We start from the raw sequence: 20,281 nt of genomic DNA on the forward strand, positions 1-20,281 counted from the left end.
AAAGAGTACCTCCCTTTTAAATCCACAAGTGTCTGACCAGGAAATAAGAATTTATAACATTAGAGAGAAATGTACAGCACATTGTAAACCAAAGTATGTACGTAAATACTCAAACATGTGACTGAGTTTACAGTGTTAAATGTGGAAGTACATGTATGATATTTTTACAGACTATTTGCAAATTTTGCATGTTAATGTATGACTCTGCATGCATAACAACCCACATGTTGAAGATGAAAAAAAATGTTTCCTTTCAAAACAACAACATACACATGGAGGTAAAATTCTAATTTTGCCTGGAGGTAGAATTCTAATTTTGCCTGGAGGTAGAATTCTAATTTTGCCTCCATGGTACACGTACATGTAGTACACATTGTCACTATAGACAAAATAACCTATATATGTTTACAAGGAGAGTGACCTTGTTCCACATTCCAGGGCATGTCTGGCAGGCAAGATACTACACTGGTCATACCGTAAATTTTCCATTTTGTGTCGTAATTTCCACATAAATTAAGGAGGTATGTACATGTATAGAAGTAACTGAAAAAACAAACAACTTCTGGATAATAAAGAAGCCTGAAATGTGTTTTTAAGCCTATTTGAGCCCGTGTACTTGATAAAATGTTCCTACTTTCCCCCCAAGAACTAAATATCAACCCTGTACTATACATTGATGTACACTGGTCATACCGTAAATTTTCCATTTTGTGTCGTAATTTCCACATAAATTAAGGAGGTATGTACATGTATAGAAGTAACTGAAAAAACAAACAACTTCTGGATAATAAAGAAGCCTGAAATGTGTTTTTAAGCCTATTTGAGCCCGTGTACTTGATAAAATGTTCCTACTTTCCCCCCAAGAACTAAATATCAACCCTGTACTATACATTGATGTACATGTACAGTGCTCATGTAGCTGTACACGTATGTATTGAATACTAGATGTGAGACTTGAAGGTGCCTGCAACTCATTTGCCCATTTCCTTTTTCGTATTGCCATTTCCAAGTATTAAATCTGAAGCTAGTTATAATCAATCAGACAGGTGGGTTCCTTTTAGCACCTGTAATCCCCATGGCTGCCTTCAATCCTTCCGCACCGACCTGGAAACAGAAATTCAACCAATCACCTTCCTTTCCTTGTATGTTGTGAATCCAGACTCCGATAGCTGATAAAAACAGTTGCAAAATATTGGCATCAAAGTTACAGTCAATTAAAGGGAACTACTAGTGGACTCAAAACAACTGGGGAAAAAAGGGAGACAAAACAGAAGATGGATAGATCAATCAAGTACATAGGGGCATTGCTTGGCAACAACAGACAGCGCAGGATAGAGTGAAATGGAGAATTAGTGAAGAGGCTTTCCTCTTGCAGTGGAGTGAATAGACTAGACAGACGGACTAGTGGCATCCATTTTGGATGGTTTTGTAGTCAAAAGAAAACCGTAGTGTGGGTGGTGTTTTGTGAAGGTTTTCATATTTGTTTGTGGAAAATGTTTTAGAACCGGAAAAGACAGATTATGCTAACCATGATATCAATCCTTTACCATCAGAACATGACTCCAGACTCTGAGATCTTGTGCGACTTGATACAAGAGGTGATCAATACGTTCTCTAATCATGCAGGAATTTCACCCGACACCGCCGAGTTGGCTTACATCACCGAGGCATCACAACTAGAAGGCTATGGCCAGGAGAACTATCCCGCTAAGGTAAAAACAGGAAGAGACAAATTATCTAAGAAAAAATATGTGTTTGCATTTTCTCTTATTTGTTTGTGATCATGAAACTGGTCATTTATCTCTTAGGAATTTGTTAATGATATTTGACTTTTTCGGTTTTGTTGACTCCTGGGAATTAGAAGATGACAAAATTTGATCATGATACTGGTAATATATCTCTCAGGAATTAGTTAACAATGTTTGACTTTTTACGGTCTTGTTGACTCCTGCGATTTAAGAACACTTTTTTTTCTGTTTGTGATAGAAAAATTGGTCATTTATCTTTCAGGAATTTGTTAACGATATTTGTTTTTTTCTGGTCTTGTTGACTGCTGGGAATTAAGAACAACTTTGTTTTGATCTGTTTGTGATCTTGAAACTAGTAATTTATCACTCAGGAATTTCTTTATTACGATTTGTGACTTTTTTGGTCTGGTTGACTCCTGTGAATTAAGAACAATTTTGTTATGGTCCTGTCTGTAATCTTGAAACTGGTCATTTATCTCTTTCAGGAATTTGTTAAACGATATTTGACTTTTTAGGTTTTGTTGACTCCTGCAAGGTTTTTTTTCTTCTTGGAGTGATAAAGGTCAATGACATTGATAGGTTTATGTCTGGCTTCGTGATAAGAAAAGCCCAATATCTCCCCCAACTATTTCAAGGTCAAATGTATAACCTCTTTATGTGGAATTTTTCTGCTGTACAGTTCAATAGTGGATACCCTCTGACCTCTGTAAGCTACATTGCATTATGCCACTGCTGATGTGATTTATTCATAACTTTGGTATCTACAGCACTTGGATTAATACCCCTTTGAAGCACCAAGTCTTGTGCGTTAATCCACCGTGTGATACTGGCAGACATGGGGAATGTTAATACCCTGATGTAATAACAAGGATTCCAAAACAGGTTTTTACAGTTCAAAGGTTGAATCTGTAAAGTTCAAAGGTTGAATATGTACAGTTCAAAGGTTGAATCTGTAAAGTTCAAAGGTTGAATATGTACAGTTCAAAGGTTGCATATGTAAAGTTCAAAGGTTGAATATGTACAGTTCAAAGGTTGAATCTGTAAAGTTCAAAGGTTGAATATGTACAGTTCAAAGGTTGCATATGTAAAGTTCAGAGTATAAAATATGTAGAGGTGTTTTTTCATCTTGTTAAGGAGCATCTCCTCGATAGCAATGATTTTTCCTTAGGTTTCTTTTTCTCAGCGTTCGCCAGAGGTAGTATGGATGAATGACAGGTTTCCCAACGTTTGCATTTGATTAACATTTAACAATAAACTTAACATGATTACAATCCTATGTGAAGATGTTAACTATGACTAAAGCTTCCATTTCTCTCTGCATCCAGGATGAGATGGGTAATGAGCTATTTCTTGGAGCTTCCTCCATCGGCATCTTCGTCAAACATCTGAACGGTCAGCCAACAGTAACATTCAAGTAAGTACATGTAGGGGCCAAAGAGAGTGTTATGTTTAATGATGAGTGCAGCACCTTCGACTATCAAATGAGAATCAAGTCAGCATTTTCAAAAAATTTAATTATTGATGAAGAAAGACGACTATTTTCCAGCCATTATAATTATTGATGAAGAAAGATGACTGTTTCCAAGCAAACAATTCTTTCCTCCCATACCTTAAACTGACAAAGTTTATATCACATGTCCTCAGAGATTTGTTGGAACTTTGAAAAAAATCCTTTTTTTACAAAGATAAATCTGCACTTGTTTCTATTTCTCAAGGACAGTGAGAAAACGTGTGTACTAACACTACTCAAAAGAGATTTTCACACGGTGACACCGCAAACCTCACCTGATTATACTGCCACCATGCTAAGTTTCAAATCCTATAATTTAAATAAGAAATTTTTCAAGTGATGAAGTGAAAGGTAAACGACTTTTCATTCTTGTGTCTAGGTGGAGTGACATCGTTAACATGGTCCATAACAAGCGTCTGTTTGGCATAGAGACACACAATGAGGAAACACTCCAGTTCCAGGTGGAGGATGCAGAGGCGGCCAAGTACGTCTGGAGAATGTGCAAGATGCAACAGCAATTCTACAAGATGTGTCTCGCCAACACCAAGTAAGTCGCACACAATCAACTAGTACTTTTGTGGCGTGTCGTGTCCAAATGGTCTAGCTCACTGGACCCAAGCTCTGATGTTGTCAGCAGCTCTGGTGTTTATGATTGGCAGAGTTTGGGTTCGAATCCCGGTCATAGCACTTGTGCCCTTGAAGCAAGGCACTTAACCATAACTGCTTCTATAGGATTTGAGGCATTGCATGGTGAGGTATCAATGTATATTTGGTTTGCGGTAACACAATGTGTGTATCTACTTGCCAGGTAGAGTTGTTCTTAGGGAACTGTCTTGCTTTATTCTACTGCCGCGGAGTAGATAAACGGAGGTTCGGGAGACTTCTCAGTTCTGAAAAGAACTGTCCTGCTTTTTTAAACTATTACCAGGGTGGATGGTATAGAAATTAAACTGGACTACTACTTTAGCTTATAGGATCGTAATTAACTGTACTGCCGCGGAGTCAGTTCTGACTTCATAAAAAGTTGGGAAGGTAGTGCATTCTGCTCTACCAGCCAGGCTCCTAGTGGATGATACCCATACCTACATCTTTACAGATTGTGAAGGGGTAACCCTGTTTCAGCCCCAGGAGTAGCTGGCATTGTGCCCCCCTGGTGACGGTTGATTTGAGTCGGTAGCCCAAATTAATAAAAGTGGAGCCCTCACCGCGAAGTGGTCATCGTGGCCTTGTGATGTTAGGCGATTTCTCATAAAAGACAAACAAAATAATAGTTTACTGTGTGTTTAGAAGTTTGTGGAGTGGAATTCTATACCTTTTGTTTTATACCCGAAACCCTTTTATCATTTCTTCAACAGACCTGCTGCCATGGAGGTGTCGCTCGATGGCAACTCGGGGTTTGATAACAAGAGGAAACTGATCACCAATAGCTCGTACCGAGGTGGATCTATAGAGAGAAGACCAACCCTACTCAGACATTCTGAGCTCAATGATCACGTCAATACCAACCTCAAAGATGTCTCTTCTGATGGTAGGAATTCTCTATAATTTAGGACTTCAAATGATAGGATTTTCAGTGCAAAATCATCTTGAATAATCTTAAATTGTTTTCAGTTTTTGTTCAATTAACTTCATTTGTAAAGTTTCCTTCTTTTTTGTGAAAAAAAGCTATCTGATGTAAATTGCAAAGAAATCGGTTTAGAGGGATTTCCACCAATTAATTTTCCTTTAAATGACCATTAAACCCCTACAAAAGTATCCACAATTTTTATTTACAACACCACCTGTAGGGGTTTGTATGGTTTCTTAATATGTACAATCTGCACTGAGAGACATTTTGCCCAATTTGATTTAAGTGTGCTTATTTTGTTGTTGATGTTGACAGAATCAATTCATCAAACAGTCGCAACTGACGGTCAAGCTTTCAGCCAGTCTCAACTCAGTCTGGACCACCAATGGGCTCAAGATGGACACGGTCAGTTCACCATGTCACAGCTGAGCCTCGAGAGACCACCTACCGCTGACCATGCTTTTGCTAACGGCAACCTAAGAGTGACCAATCACAACGGTAGCATCTACAGTGTGAACTCTGCTAATCATGTCCTCCCGATGCAAGTGTCCCCCACATCTTCCAATCTCAGCCTTGCTGGGAATGAACTGCTCAAGGCCAAGCTACAAGCCGCCCTGCCTGCGTACCGGCCCAGTCCTGATTACAACCCCAACGTGCATGGACAGCATATCATCATGATGAATCATGATCAGAGCTCTAGCATGGGAAACTTAGGAGTAGTCAGTGGGTACGGTCACATGGACATGATGGACAGTCGGTTGTACCAACAACCAGAGCTGCGTCAACGCAGTCAAACGCACGGTAATCAATACAGGCAACAGTATCGGTTGAGCTACAACGGCTTGCCAAACAGTAATCCAGCACACTTTTTAGAATCGGCACCGTTGCACCACATGATGTACGAACCAGGGAACCATCATGCAGCAATCATCCACACGTACAGTGTGCCCGAACTCACCTCCCACCTGCAGACGACAGAAGAATACATAGCGGCCAAGTTACTCAAAAACAAATTTAGACCTCCACCTCCGTACCCGCGCGGCAGTACGAGCACACCAGACCTTGCACGTCAAAACTGGCAAAACTATCAAGTGAGCAGCAGCAGCCCCGATCTGGTCAGCAGACGGCTGCAGCATATGTTAATTCACCCCGTCCACGAAGTACACCCAGGAATGAGCTCTTCCAACATGAGCACCTCAAGTGGAAACATTGACTTGACACAGTCACTACCCATGGAAGCTTTCCAGAACCTGCACCTGAGTGGTGAGCTTCCAAGACCGCAGGATTATGACATGAACATGTACATGGGTCAACATGCATTCCCTTCTTCCTCGCAACACGGTGCTCCGGCAAATCTTGTCATGCATAACTCTGGGAGCACGAGCCCCACCGAAGTCCCTATCTTACAGGTCCCAGTTGGATATGAAGACCAGGGCAATGTATTCTTACCCGATGGAACTTACACAGTGGACCCTCAGGTTCAGAGTCCCAAGCAATTGAAAGATTTCCATATTCCACTGATGCGTCCTCCGAGTGAATTTGCTGACACTAGCGACATAGATTCCAATATATCGCCTAATAGTGTCGGCAGTCCACCACGTCAATTCAAACTACCAGGTCATAGCAAGGAAATGTATGTCAGTACTCAAACCGCCGTGCCTGAAGACTCTATTGTAACCTATGCATCAAGCTTTGGACCCGTTGAACGCAGGCGCCCAAATTCCCTCGGTGTGAATTCCATACCAAACGGTGAGGGCCTACTCCAGCAAAGTCCATCCCCGCTCAGCCCAGAAATGCAAGAAATCAATGCTAGCCAATTTGCTATGCAACACATAGACAAGGCCAACTTGGTTGATGCATCCAAAATGCAAGCCAGTAAAAGAGACTCTGGCATCGTCGAGACTAACCTGACAGGACCCCCACCTACCTCTCCTGTTTATCTGTCGCCAAGTCATTTAGGTAAACGCAGCGATGGCGAATCGTCAGATGCATCTCAATCTGTGCACACCAGCCCCGATCAAGGTGCCCAGGTCACCAGTGGGTACAGTACATCCCAGGAGTCGGAACCCGAGGAGAGTTCCCATGGTACCGTAGTGAAAGAGAAAGAAAAGAATGAGTATATGGGACCTCTGAAGCTGGCAGCGATGAGTGGGTTAACACTAGTCAGGCCTGGAGAGAAAGAAGATGATGATTACGACAATCCAAAACATCCCAGAGATGCAAGGGTGAGTAGATTCCTCTCTGAACAGGGCCCAATTTCATAAAGCCTGTAAGCACAAAAACTGGCTAAGCACAAAAAAATATTGCCTAATAGAAACAAGTCACCAGCCAAAATTAAATCAAGTTTACATAGTTGTGACCGGTGTCCCACTCAATTTATTCCTAATATTTGCTTAGCAAAGAGCCCTGACGAGTTCCAAACAAATTGTCTTCTTCTAATTCCTTGTTTGTCTTTGAATTCAGAGGAAGATTCTTGAGGAGCATCTCAGGGATGGTCAGGTATTCACAGAGTATGAGCTGATTCCTAAGAGGAGACCAGGTGCTATCTTCTACACTGCCCAGCTACCCGATAACGAAGTTAGGAATCGCTTCAAAGACGTCCTGCCATATGAGGTAATATTATTTCTTTTTTGTAGCAATGAACTGGCCAAAATTTGGTTGCAAATTGCAGATATTAGTTTACCCTCGGGGACCATTACACATTACACTGAAGGCATAGGGTCAGTGAATTTACCACCAAGCCAGTAAACTTGCGATCCAACAAGTCCAGCAGTCATGTTTTCACTTGAATAATAATAACTCACTGTGTAACAACTTTGATTTTAAACTTTGACTTTGATTCTGATAAATATCTTGTAATTGTTTTAAGTATCAAAGTATGACCAACAAGACAAATGAGATATTGTGTCTGTTTACACTTGTCCAAATAAAAACAAAAGTGTATAGTCTTTCTCTTTTAGATTTCGGTCTTATAAAATAAATTCTGCTGGTAAAAGGTATAAGCTACAAGCCCTGTGATCTTTGTAAATTTCCCCCTCAAATGTGAGCCCTGTTCCATTGTTGCATCTCTAAATTGCGTTTGTATAATAACCTGTATTGAAGGATGTTTGTAAACTGCATATCAAGTTTCTCAAGTTTTTATCTTCATTGAAATAACGCAAATCATGTGTTAACTTTGATCTTCAGGACAAGAGAATAGAGCTGGCCCCTATGCATGATAACAGTACCGGCTACATCAATGCATCCAACATCAAGATCTCCATCGCAAGAGAGACCTGTCATTATGTAGCTGCCCAAGGACCCATGGAGAATACAGTCAAAGACTGGTGGCGTATGGTGTGGGAGAAAGGAATCAACGTCATTGCTATGCTGACTAAAGTAGAGGTGAGTTTCTATTTGGCAGCTTGCAGTGTTTCAAGTCTTGAGACTCAATCTCGATAACGTCTCCGGGCCTTTTTATGTTGCCTGGGTCTCGGATACCTTGGTCTCGGTTTTGTGGGGTCTGGTCTTTGTTTTGGAAGGGGGGGTGGTCTCAGTCGAAAATGAATAGGCCTTGGTCTTGGTCATAGTGTCAGTCTCGGACTTCCTGGTCTCGACTACAACGCTTGACACTGGCAGTTTGGCATTTTGATTTGATACATGAAAATGTGAAACTGAAAATGTAATACTACATGTATTCTTTGCAGATTTGAAATGCAGGGGGGGGGGAGCTGTGAGTATACAAATGGTTATCTTATCACACATCCGTCTTGGGTAAAATAACAAAATATTATTCTTCAACCCTGATGCAATGATTATTGCTTATATTTATAAAAGGATACAACCTAAAAAAATTGAAACAAGCTGGTTTTCATTGTATCCTAATGACTAAAACTTGCAAAAAGTACTGTAGCAATGGTCTATTCAACAGTGCCATATATCCATTGTGATCGGTTTTCCCATTGTTGATACTGCTTGCTGATAAAAACTTAGACTGGACTAAAAATAAAACCTGACTTTCTTATCTTAATGCACTTGTAAGGTGACATCTTCCACAAAGGATTGTTATCAAAACCCACGTAGTTTGTTATGCAAACTTTTCTAAAAGACAAAGCCGATCACTCTTTCATATCTTGTTTTCAAACTCTTGCATGTGTACACCCACGCAAAGAGTAAAGACAATGGATTGTTTTCCGATGAATTGTGTAAGCACTTAATGGTGCTTTCTGATCATACATTAAAGGAACACGTTGCCTTGGATCGGACGAGTCGGTCAAAACAAAAGCGTTTGTAACCGTTTTTTATAAAATGTATATGGTTGGAAAGATGTTGTAAAAGTAGAATACAATGATCCACACAAGTTTGCCTCGAAATTGCGTGGTTTTCCTTCTACTGTGCGAACTAACATGGTCGGCCATTTATGGGAGTCAAAATTTTGACCCCCATAAATGGCCGACGTGTTAGTCGACAAGGTAAAAGGAAAACCACGCAATTTCGAGGCATGTTTGTGTGGATCATTGTATTCTACTTTTACAACATCTTTCTACCCATATGCATTTTATAAAAAACGGTTACAAACGCTTTTCAAAGACCAACTCGACCGATCCAAGGCAACGTGTTCCTTTAATGAGGTTCAAAAGTTATGTCAATTGTTGTAAATTGTTTTTTTATTACCAGGAGGGAGGCAAGGAGAAGTGCTTCAAGTATTGGCCTGATTGCAGTTCATCTAAGAACACTGTGGAGTTTGGACCGGTAAGAAGAAAGCTTCATCCCTATTCATCCCTAAATACCGCTCTGTACTAGAGACATCCCTATCAAAATGAGTAAAACAATGTCACAAAAAACATTTTTGTCTCAGTTTTAGTAGTAAAAACGTATTAACCAGTTACGGTATGTTATAATGTAATACCATAACTGGTTAATACGTTTTTACATGCTAAAATAATTTTCGTCTCACTGAGACAAAAATTATTTTGTGACTTGTTTTACTCATTTCTCAAAAACTACAGCACCTCAGTGAGTAATATTTTAAGGGAAGCTTTCTACAATCATTATCTTCAAACCATGTAAGTTTAATGTAAATCTGTGGACATTTTGTTTTGTGTTAAAAAAATGTACCCAAATCCTGTAAAATACCTGTATGTCAGACAAACATTCCACACGCGATCTCTCTAGAGTCGTTACACTTGGTCATGTTCGTGCGCTTACGTCAGTGAATTTTGACATGCTGTCTGAGATCCGGGTACTGAGCTTCTAAGTTCTAGTTTTAGCCATAGTGCAGAGTGCTATTAAAAAATAAAAACACAATTGACAATAAAATTGTATCTTTTTGTTAAATAATTATTGCTTTTTATAGCTGATGTTTTCAAGAAATTCCAATTTTTTATGAGTGGATTTATATTTGTTTCTCACTAATCATTTTCTCCTTTCCAAAATTTACTGTCTAGTTCCGAATAATTGGTCAGTTCTGCAATGACTCAGGTTGTTATGTAACCAGTGGTTTAACGGTACGTCACGTCCCGTCCGGTGAGCAGCGAACAGTCTGGCATCTTCAGTACACTGACTGGCCAAACCAAGGATGTCCTGAAGATATACATGGATATCTTGGTAAGTCTGCAAAGACATGGGTCATGGCCAAGTGGTCAATCACACCGGACTCGAGCTCCAGTGTTTCTGATTGGCAGAGTGGGGGTTTGAGTCATTTGTGTCATTGAGCAAGGCGCTTAAAGGCAGTTGACACTATTGGTAATTACTCAAAATAATTATCATCATAAAACCTTTCTTGATTATGAGTAATGGGGAGAGGTTGATAGTATAAAACATTGTGAGAAACAGCTCCCTCTGAAGTGACGTAGTTTTCGAGAAAGAAGTAGTTTTCCACGAACTTGATTTCGAGACCTCAAGTTTAGAATTGAGGTCTCGAAATCAAGCTTCAGAAAGCACACAACTTCGTGCGACAAGGGTGTTTTTTCTTTCATTATTATCTCGCAAAGTCGACGACCAATTGAGCTCAAATTTTCACAGGTTTGTTATTGTACGCATATGTTGAGATACACCAACTGTGAAGGCTGGTCTTTGACAATTACCAATAGTGTCCACTGCCTTTAACCCTAATTACCTCGTCCTTCGGATAGGATGAAAAGCTGTTGGTCCTGTGTGTTATGTAAAAAGAACCCAGTGCGCTTATCGTTAAGAGAAGGGATTCGCCCGGATTTGTTTTTGTATGCTTTTTTGTAAACAAACAGGTTCTGCCATATATTTAAAAAAAGGTCTTATATTTTAAATACAGCTTACCTTAGGGAGAAAATAATGAGCGTGTTTTTGTTTGGGGGGGGGGGTAGGGCTCTAGTCAAATAGGAACATTGCAGTAACCGGGAGATATAAAAAATAAACATAAAAGCCTCTATGCAGTGAAGGGGCAATAAATTGAAATAATCTGGATATAGTGTATATAATTATTTTGGTTTAAGTTATGAACTTTAATTTGATGTCCAATTTTCCTCTTGACAGCTTTTGTAGAGGAGTTCCAGTCTGTGTGTCGTCATGCCAACAGCATCAATGACAAGCCAGCTCCACCACTGGTACACTGCAGCGCTGGTGTAGGAAGGACTGGGGTCCTGGTACTCACCGATCTCATGTTGAACAGTCTGGAGCACAATGAGGTAAGCCGATCTACTCAATGTCTGGGGTCCAGTTTCATATGACTGCCTTGTGGAACACAAGTTATGAGTGTACAAACTAATTTGGCTCAGTGGAAAATGTGTTACAAGCCGAAATGATGAGGACTGTGTTTTGGCTAGGACTGGATCGTGACTAGTATCTCTACCATGCTAAGATTCTAATCCTACTTTGTTACACTTCATAGTTCTATGACAATTCACCATAAAGAAGGAGGCCCACTATTTATCCTGTGTGGGTTGATTGAGCTTGCTAAGATTGCTCTGATTGTATACTAGCCTTTAAAGGCAGTGGACACTATTGGTAATTGTCAAAGACTAGCCTTCACAGTTTGTGTATCTCAACATATGCATCAAATAACTAACCTGTGAAAATTTTAGCTCAATCGGTCATTGAAGTTGTAAGATAATAATAAATGAAAAAAACAAAAACTTGTCACACGAAGTTGTGTGCGTTTAGATGGTTGATTTCGAGACCTCAAGTTCTAAATCTGAGGTCTTGAAATCAAATTCGTGGAAAATTACTTCTTTCTCGAAAACTATGGCACTTCAGAGGGAGCCGTTTCTCGCAATGTTTTATACCATCAACCTCTCCCCATTACTCGTCACCAAGAAAGGTTTTATGCTAATAATTATTTTGAGTAATTACCAATAGTGTCCACTGCCTTTAACAGAAGCACTTTTAATGCAACATATATTATACAAAGAATCTTAAGTTGAAAACAACTAAGTGCAGCCGTGTTAGCCTGATAGATAAAACAATGCAGGTAGTTGTAGCACTTAAAGACTAACTTATTGCATAAAAACTGCATAAGCTTTTGCAGCAACAACTACTTCATCTGCATCTGATAAAGTAGGTAGTATGCAAATGCTACCATTAATTTTATAGCATTGTCTTTGTTGAGACTCATCCTGTTATACAAATAAGATCATGACAAGTACAATCATGGACTTGTGAATTACAGAGACAGCAACATAATCCATAATATACAGAGACAGTTTGTAAATTGTGTATTACTTTTAGCCTCTTAAAGGATTTGGGTACTTTTTCAAAATGTCCATAGCTTTACATTAAACTTACAGGGTTTGAAGATAATGATAGTGAAAAGCTCTCCTTCAAATATTACTTACTGGGGTGCTGTAGTTTTTGAGAAATGAGTAAAACAATGTCATGAAAATACGTTTGTAAATGCATAAAATAATTTTCATGACATTGTTTTACTCATTTCCCAAAAACTACAGCACCTCAGCACGTAATATTTTCAGGGAAGCTTTCTACTATCATTATCTTCAAACTGTGTAAGTTTAGTGTAAATCTGTGTTTTTTGTCCTACAAAAAGTACATACACCCTTTAAAAATTTGTTTGTTGTTGCCTTTCCCACAGGAAATCAACGTTCCAAGGATGTTGGAACGACTGAGGAATCAGCGCATGATGATGGTGCAGACAGTCGGGCAGTACATCTTTGTCTATCGCTCCCTCATACAGACCTTAAGGAACACAAGACTCATTTAGGCTCCTCTCCAAGATGTAGGAAATCAATGTTCCGAGGATGTTGAAACGACCTTAAGGAACACAAGACTCATTTAGTCTCCTCTCTAAGATGTGTGCAGAAACAACATTGGCATCGCTTAATCATCTCCTTCTGATGGAGTCGTTGTAATGGATCGGAAGTTGGAGGGACATCTACAACTCCTCAGGAACATTCATGGCCCAGTTTCATGGCTCTGCTTACCGCTGAATTCTGCGTTTACGATCACCATTCTCTGCTTGCCCATCTCCGCTTACAGGGCAAGCGTCAACGTTTTGCGCTAGCTGTGTAAGTGAAGAAAGCCAAGTAACGTGGAGTATGCTAGCTCAGAAGCCATAATTCCCTGCTAACCTGTGAAATATGCCTGAATTCCCTGTGACCGCAAGCTTCCTGCTTCGTTGCTTATGGTGGGCCGAGCCAGGAAATTTGGCCTTGATGAGTCCTGAGGTACATACATGTAGCTATCGTTATTGACAACGCCTCCATCTCCACATTGGTGTTAAGAATGCCCTTCTTTCTTATCTGGGTTTACAGTGAAACATACCCATGCTAGACCCCCTCAATATGTATATCCAAATATTGTATTTCTACCATAAATACACAAGGCTGCCATGAAATTAGGTTTATTTACGGCGATGTACTCCCAAAAGAGATGTATTCCCAAAAGAGATGTATACAATGTCAAGCTTCCAGGGAAATAATAGAAACAATAGTAAGGTAAAAATTCACTATTATCTTACTCGTTACGAGCAAAGATGAACCAGTACCATTATCAAATTAAGTGCTCCCTTGCTGGGTATTTTGAAACAAATTTTTTCGATCATTACTTTCCAAATGTCCACCATGTGGCAACCCTTCAAAAACAGAAGCAAATGTTTCCTTAAAGATTAATCAGTAAAGATTGACCAGTAAATAGGGTAAAAAGATTTGTTGCAAAAAGCAGTCTCGATGCTAAAAAGAAAAACCCCCAAAATCCAGCAAAAATTTTGTCAATACTTGTCAATGGGAGACTTTCCAATGCTAGGTGGCAGCAGACTTACTGGTGAAAATTTCCTTTATTTAGGTAATTCTGAGCATGCACATAATTCTGAGAACAATGGATTTACCCGGTAAGTCTGCTGCCACCTATCGTCACAGAAATTCTTGTTTTGAGTAAGTGTTTATTTATTACCGAGTAAATACTGACCAATCCATATGCAATTTGTCCAAGTGTAGAATTATCAAAATTTGTTTTTAAACGGTATTCATGTTTCCAAAAAGGGTTGATCCCTGTATAAAAGACTAAAATTACTGCCAAGAAATTAAAGTTTATGCAAAAATGGTCACCTGCCCGCCTACTGAGAGACTGTTTTATATACACAGAGTAAAACAATACACTTTTGTTAAATGTATAATTGTATTATTCCAGATTGCAATTTGACATTCCTCAACAAAGCTATTCAAAACATTCATACATTTTTAGCAGTGATAGCAAGGAACAGTGGTATATTGGAGACAGGAATCTCTGTCCAACAGTATCAATATGTAATTAATGAGCCATTTATTTCTGGTACAATGACTTGCCTTGTCACAAGTGACTGCTTAAATTGAAATCCTCAGAGACTATATTGACAGTTGTTATGTCTCAGTTTTGAGACATGCTTTTGTGTAGATACCAAAAAAGATGATAAACACCTCTGTACACAAATGTGTATGGCACAATGGTACCAGAGTTTGGCTGTCTAGAGGTTACTTAACGAAAGCTTTCCCCCAACATGGTACCTATCTCTTTAGCCTGAGGAATTCAAATATAAGCGCTAACTTGTGACTAAGCAAGTTATTGACTTATTGGAACATAACTTGAAAGGTTTGAGGCTCGGTATGAAACTTTCAAGTTGTGAATTACCAAGTTTTGAGATAAAGTCTGTTTTTTTTTAAGTAGTTAATGATTGAAAATGAACAAAGTGATGAGTCTGTGAGTGTTTCAGTGTGGAGCGTTTGAACTCTGTGAAGTCATCTTTTATCCATCCTACTCATAGCAACATTTTCCATCAAGTTGACCAAACATTTTGAAACCATTCAAGGGATCAGGTTGTTCATGATGGCACAAATATATGAACAGAACTGCAGGGAGTGTATCTGTGTACTGCCTAGATGCATACACCACTTTAAGGCCTGGGCGACTAGTGGAATTCACCACCCGACACTAGTCATACTAGTTGCCCAGGCCCAACCACATAGTTATGTAAGAGGCTGGGATAGTTTATTAATAGACCCATCCCATGAAACATGTAAATTGCACATAGCGCGTGCGCACTTACATTTTTGTTGGCAAAATGAGGGAATATCCCGCTGTTTTGTACACGGCTAGTGGGTTTGTGACGCAGATGCGATTGTGTGTCTGCTTAGTGCAGACTCTATGGCGTTTGCCAACCAATAGGGTATGTACGCATGGGTGAATGTATTAGCATATTCCATGGGAAGGGCTCATTGTTCTTATTTATTGAATGGTCAGATGGGTAGGAGGATTGTTACAACTCTATGATTGATTCTTGTACATTGAATACTGATTGAATCAGCATGACAGGTTGAATTAAATAATGGTCTGGATCAACTTAAAGTATGTTTGAATCAGTTGGTGATAAAATCAATTGGTTTAGACAGATATTGATTGATCACAGTAAATCAGCATTTGATTCAATGAGTTCGGAACTTGATAAATCTCATTGATTGAAAAGTATTGAAAGCGGAGTGATTCACAAAATTTAAGTACTATTGTATGAAAGTGATTGTTGGAGAGAAAAAGAGAGTGAAAAGGCAGCACAGTTGTTGCTCTTTGTCCATTTTGTACAGAATTTTGTAAATTCATATTTTTGTATGCCAGTATATAATGCCAAACGTGTCTTTATAAGAAGTTTGTCAATATAATGACAAGTGATTAACAATTTTGTAATTACTAATGATATAATAATTGTTTTAAATGTATTAATGTTGTAATGAGGGAAGTGCCTTAATTATCTAAAAAGAAGTTATGAGTAGAAAGTGAGTGAGGCAAATTCAGTAAGGTTCAGTATTAAAAACCGCTATTAAACTGTTTTTTACTCTTTTAATAATTCCATGTTTAAAAAAATACATGACAGTCTTCATGAATGACAATATTTAAAAACATTGTACAAATAAATTTTAATCAATCTGTTGTCTAGGTTTATCTGTTGACTGTCGTGCAAAAATGTTTTCCCTTATTCAAACAAAGAACACAGAAGTTTTTACTGGTGTCGTGTTTCGACCCTAGCAAAGTCTTTGTCAAAGGCTTATTATTTTATTTTCTCAAAACTGGTAAGGTGACAAAGGAAGTAAAAATGAAGCAGCAGTGTGCATTCAGAAGTATAGGAAGAACAAAGAAAAATAAACTGGAGACAAGGTGGGGGGTAGTCAGGGTTATGCTTTGGCCTTGATAATTGTCAGGTTCCAAGACCCCATGAATGGTTACTGCCATGATAAGTAACGCAGTCATGATTTTTTTGTTTCAGCCTCAACTTTGTACTAAGTGATTGTAAAGCTTTGTATGTTTTCTTCTTTTATGCTGTTGTTGTTGCTCTCACAAAATTCATAAGGGCTTCATCCCCCTTTAAAATTCATAGCAGAACCCTCTTCAAAAGAATTATGTCGTTTATCATGAATTGTGAACGAGGGATTAGCTACTTGCTGCGTCAAGCATTAATTATCAACACAATGAGATCTAAAATCGGGTAAAATATTTAGCGTTTATGTACAGGTTCCATGGGTGTGTTAGGTCGGTAAAATGTTTTATTTATTTATGTACATTCGTTTTGTTTGAAGAGGAGAGAAGCTCTTTGAAAACTCTGAAGTTGTAGAGGAATTTCTCAAGAGCTTAATCTGTGCACTTTTGCATTCAAATCAAGGCTTTTGTCAAACACAATTTTGACATTTTCTACACTTCAATTAAATTGTTAACTTAGAAGTCTGTTTCCAGTTAGTGTTCACTTCTGTATGCAATTAAACCTGTGTGCAACCGGATCCGACAACTTCTTACTTTCGGTGTTTTATGTAAGGGCAAACCTAACTTGGCTTATATCAAACCCCTTCCAACTTCACACAACCGCACTTGAAGTAGTTTATATGTAGTTGTATGTTCATCTTATTGCTCTGTTGTCTCCAGTTTTATTTTGTTTACCTAATATAATTAGGGTTTGTTTTAAAGCTGTGACAGCACTGCCATCTTTTTAAAAGAGACAAGTGTTCTTTGATTTTTATAAAATGTAACCATTACTACTTTCTTTCAATATTTTGTATTGGGCTATATTTGTTATATTGACTGTTCCTAACATATTATGGTTATTCCAAAAATTAAACAATTATACCAAAGGGATTGTAAGTACTTAAGCTTGTATGTTTCTTTTTATTGTAGAAAATGTATGTTTTGTGTGTCCTGTTGTTGTTTTTGTCTCCTTTTCCCTTATAATTATGGGGCTGTCAATCATTTATTTTGAAAGAGAGCTTGGGAATTATTTTGAGCCCTTTTTGGGTATGAACATCAACTAGAAATCTGTGCACATTTATTTTACTAAAGGCACAAAACATTTTTGTCTGAATTGCTATTGAAACACTTTGCTGTAGTGAAAAGAACCTAAGAAAATAGAATTGGTTGTTGCAAACTGCATAGGCCTACTAACCAAACAGTCCTTTGATATAAATGAAAAAACATAATGGCCTGACTTTCCAACCCTAGCAGAGTGTTATCAAAGGTTTAATAAAAACAACACACATAACACCGGTTTACTTATGAGAAAAGAAATGAAGAGACTTAAACTTCCCTAGAAGTTGTTTATTCTGACCAAACTGCAACCAAGTCTTAGACCCGGTCAGGCAAGATGGATTTTTAAAAGCAACAAACTTTATACTGAATTTACTTAAAGACATCAGACACTATTGGTAAATGTCTAAGACCAGTCTTCTTACTTGGTGTTTCTCAACATATGCATAACATAACAAACCTGTGAAAATTTGAGCTCAATCGGTCGTCGAAGTTGCGAGATAATCATGAAAGAAAAAACCCTTGTCACACGAAGTTGTGTACTTTCACATGCTTGATTTCGAGACCTCAAATTCTAAATCTGAGGTCTCGAAATCAAATCCTTGGAAAATTACTTCTTTCTCGAAAACTATCCGTCACTTCAGAGGGAGCCGTTTCTCACAATGTTTATACTATCCACAGCTAATAATTATTTTTAGTAATTACCAATAGTGTCCACTGCTTTTAATGAAAATAACACACATAAACCGGATTACTTATGAGAAAAGAAATTAAGAGACTTAAACTTCCCTAGGATTTGTCTATTCTGACCAAACTGCAACCGAGTTTTAGACCCGGTCAGGCTTTGTTGCAAGATGGATTTTTAAAAGCAACAAAATTTATACTGAATTTACTTAAAAATGAGAAGCACCAACGCATTAACAATTACTGAAATAGTAAACCATAATGGATCAATCTAATTTAAAAAATATTTTTATACTTTTATTTAATATTAAATAAAAGTCTGAAAATATTTGTTTAATAAGGTTGATCCCTTTTAAGTTTTGGTTTATTATTTGATAATTAATGATAAGAGTGTGAAGTTTTTCATCCCTGTTTAGAATGCATTTACAATGATAGAATTCTGTAAAATGAGATTTAATGGAAGTGAACTGAGATAATCTGCAGGCTGGATAAAGTTTTCATTCAATCTTTTGCAAGGCTGTAATAAACTCATAAACTTAAACGGCGCCCTCTCGTGAAGTGTTATACGGCACCCACTGATTTTCTCACTGGTACTCGTCTACTTTTCAAATGAAATCAAAGCGAAACCAGCCATCAAAATTTAAAGTCACGTGACAGTTAAAGAATTTTCAATAGTATGATTTAATTCCTACTCGTGCTGCGGTCCCGGCCCGAAAGGAGAAGTGCATCCGTTGTGTATTAGCTCCAAAAGATGCGTGGGAAATTAATTCCGTATGTCTATTGTTTCCTTCCGGTGGTCGATGGCCGACTGCCTGTGAATCTCGTAGAGATCGGTTTCGCGATACAGGTTCTAATTTCGTTCTTTGATATCCGATTGAAATAATCATTGAAGAAAACAGGGATCGTTCGTGGGGTGAAAAATGGTAAGCTTTCATCTGTAATATTTTCTTGTCTTTTTCAAATTCGTTGAATAAGGGGAGATTGGGAGAACAAAAGTCAAAACGCTGACACCCTTTTTACAAAATATTCACTGGTCAGTTTGTCCCCATTGAATAAGCGTTGTACTGTTGCAGTTGTCCAGTTTCCGGACATTTCAATTTGCAGATTAGTTGTTGTGCTAAGTGTTGCAAAACTAGACGTTTTGTAACTTCATATGAAACGAAGGAAGACTTCTGACAGTACGGTTAGAGTAAGGGAAGTTTCATTTTTATTCATGGTTAATTTGAATGAAATATTGTATTGTAGAAAAATAGGAATAGAATATAAAAATATGATTGAATTGAACTAAATTAAATTAAAATGAATTGTACTGTTCTGAATTGAATTGAAGCAGTTCTACAAATTAAGGAAATAAATCATTTATAATTATTGTTTTTAAATAAGTGAAAATTGTGGTTGTATTATTAGGCCTAGGTTGATTTTAGAGTAATACAACCAACAATACATCTTCTTCACTCGACATTTATGAAAACTAAATATATTAACTATAAAATACCCCAAATAAGGATATTTTTATCTCGGCAAGTCATGGCAGGTAAAGAAATGGCAGGCAATCTTCTAGACCCATTAAATAGTTGGAGAGCTGTATTCCTTTTTTTTGAATTTTTGACATTATCTGTCCTACCCTAGTACAGTAGTATGACACTGAGAGATAATGTCAAAATTTTGAAAAAAAGGAATACCGCCCCAGTTACTGGATCTAGCCTAGCATTGTTTATTCAAATCTAACCCTAAAGTTATAAACAAATCTTGCTTCATAACTTTATCAAAATATTTCCTGACTAATTTTATTGTTTACTTACAAAGGTAATTTTGTAAATATTACACAATCATTCATAACATTAGTCACCAATTTACTTAGTTGTGACGGGAGGGTTACCTTATCGCAACTACAATCTACTAAACATAATAATTTACTACTGCACTACAGTTATTTTGGAAGTAACAACAAGCATTTTTACAATAATGAACAATATCTGATTATTATGTATTACAGATGAAGGATTCAACAAATGGGGCCATTCAGAAACAAACTAAATAATTTTTAAAGTT

The 20,281-nt window shown here is 37.9% G+C and overlaps 2 protein-coding genes across 3 annotated transcripts in view; both read left to right on the forward strand.

Moving 5' to 3' along the window:
• LOC139947930 (tyrosine-protein phosphatase non-receptor type 21-like) overlaps positions 1–17,386 on the forward strand; it is a 32,132-nt gene extending 14,746 nt beyond the window's left edge. For both annotated transcript variants that reach the window (XM_071945800.1, XM_071945810.1), the window contains exons 6-16: positions 1,554–1,712; positions 3,074–3,162; positions 3,638–3,805; positions 4,614–4,786; positions 5,141–7,050; positions 7,289–7,438; positions 8,012–8,209; positions 9,482–9,556; positions 10,252–10,411; positions 11,315–11,466; positions 12,867–17,386. In XM_071945800.1, the coding sequence (XP_071801901.1) occupies positions 1,554–1,712; positions 3,074–3,162; positions 3,638–3,805; positions 4,614–4,786; positions 5,141–7,050; positions 7,289–7,438; positions 8,012–8,209; positions 9,482–9,556; positions 10,252–10,411; positions 11,315–11,466; positions 12,867–12,995 (3,363 nt within the window). In that variant the 3' untranslated portion in view covers positions 12,996–17,386. The remainder of the gene's footprint in view (positions 1–1,553; positions 1,713–3,073; positions 3,163–3,637; positions 3,806–4,613; positions 4,787–5,140; positions 7,051–7,288; positions 7,439–8,011; positions 8,210–9,481; positions 9,557–10,251; positions 10,412–11,314; positions 11,467–12,866) is intronic.
• A 1,586-nt stretch (positions 17,387–18,972) lies between these two features.
• The window catches only part of LOC139947941 (uncharacterized), a 69,909-nt gene continuing 68,600 nt past the window's right edge, over positions 18,973–20,281 (forward strand). Inside the window, 1 exon segment of the mRNA XM_071945821.1 lies at positions 18,973–19,152. The gene's annotated coding sequence lies outside the window, so the exon portion shown is untranslated.

This window comes from Asterias amurensis, chromosome 1 (assembly GCF_032118995.1).
Source record: "Asterias amurensis chromosome 1, ASM3211899v1".
Lineage (NCBI taxonomy): Eukaryota > Metazoa > Echinodermata > Asteroidea > Forcipulatida > Asteriidae > Asterias > Asterias amurensis.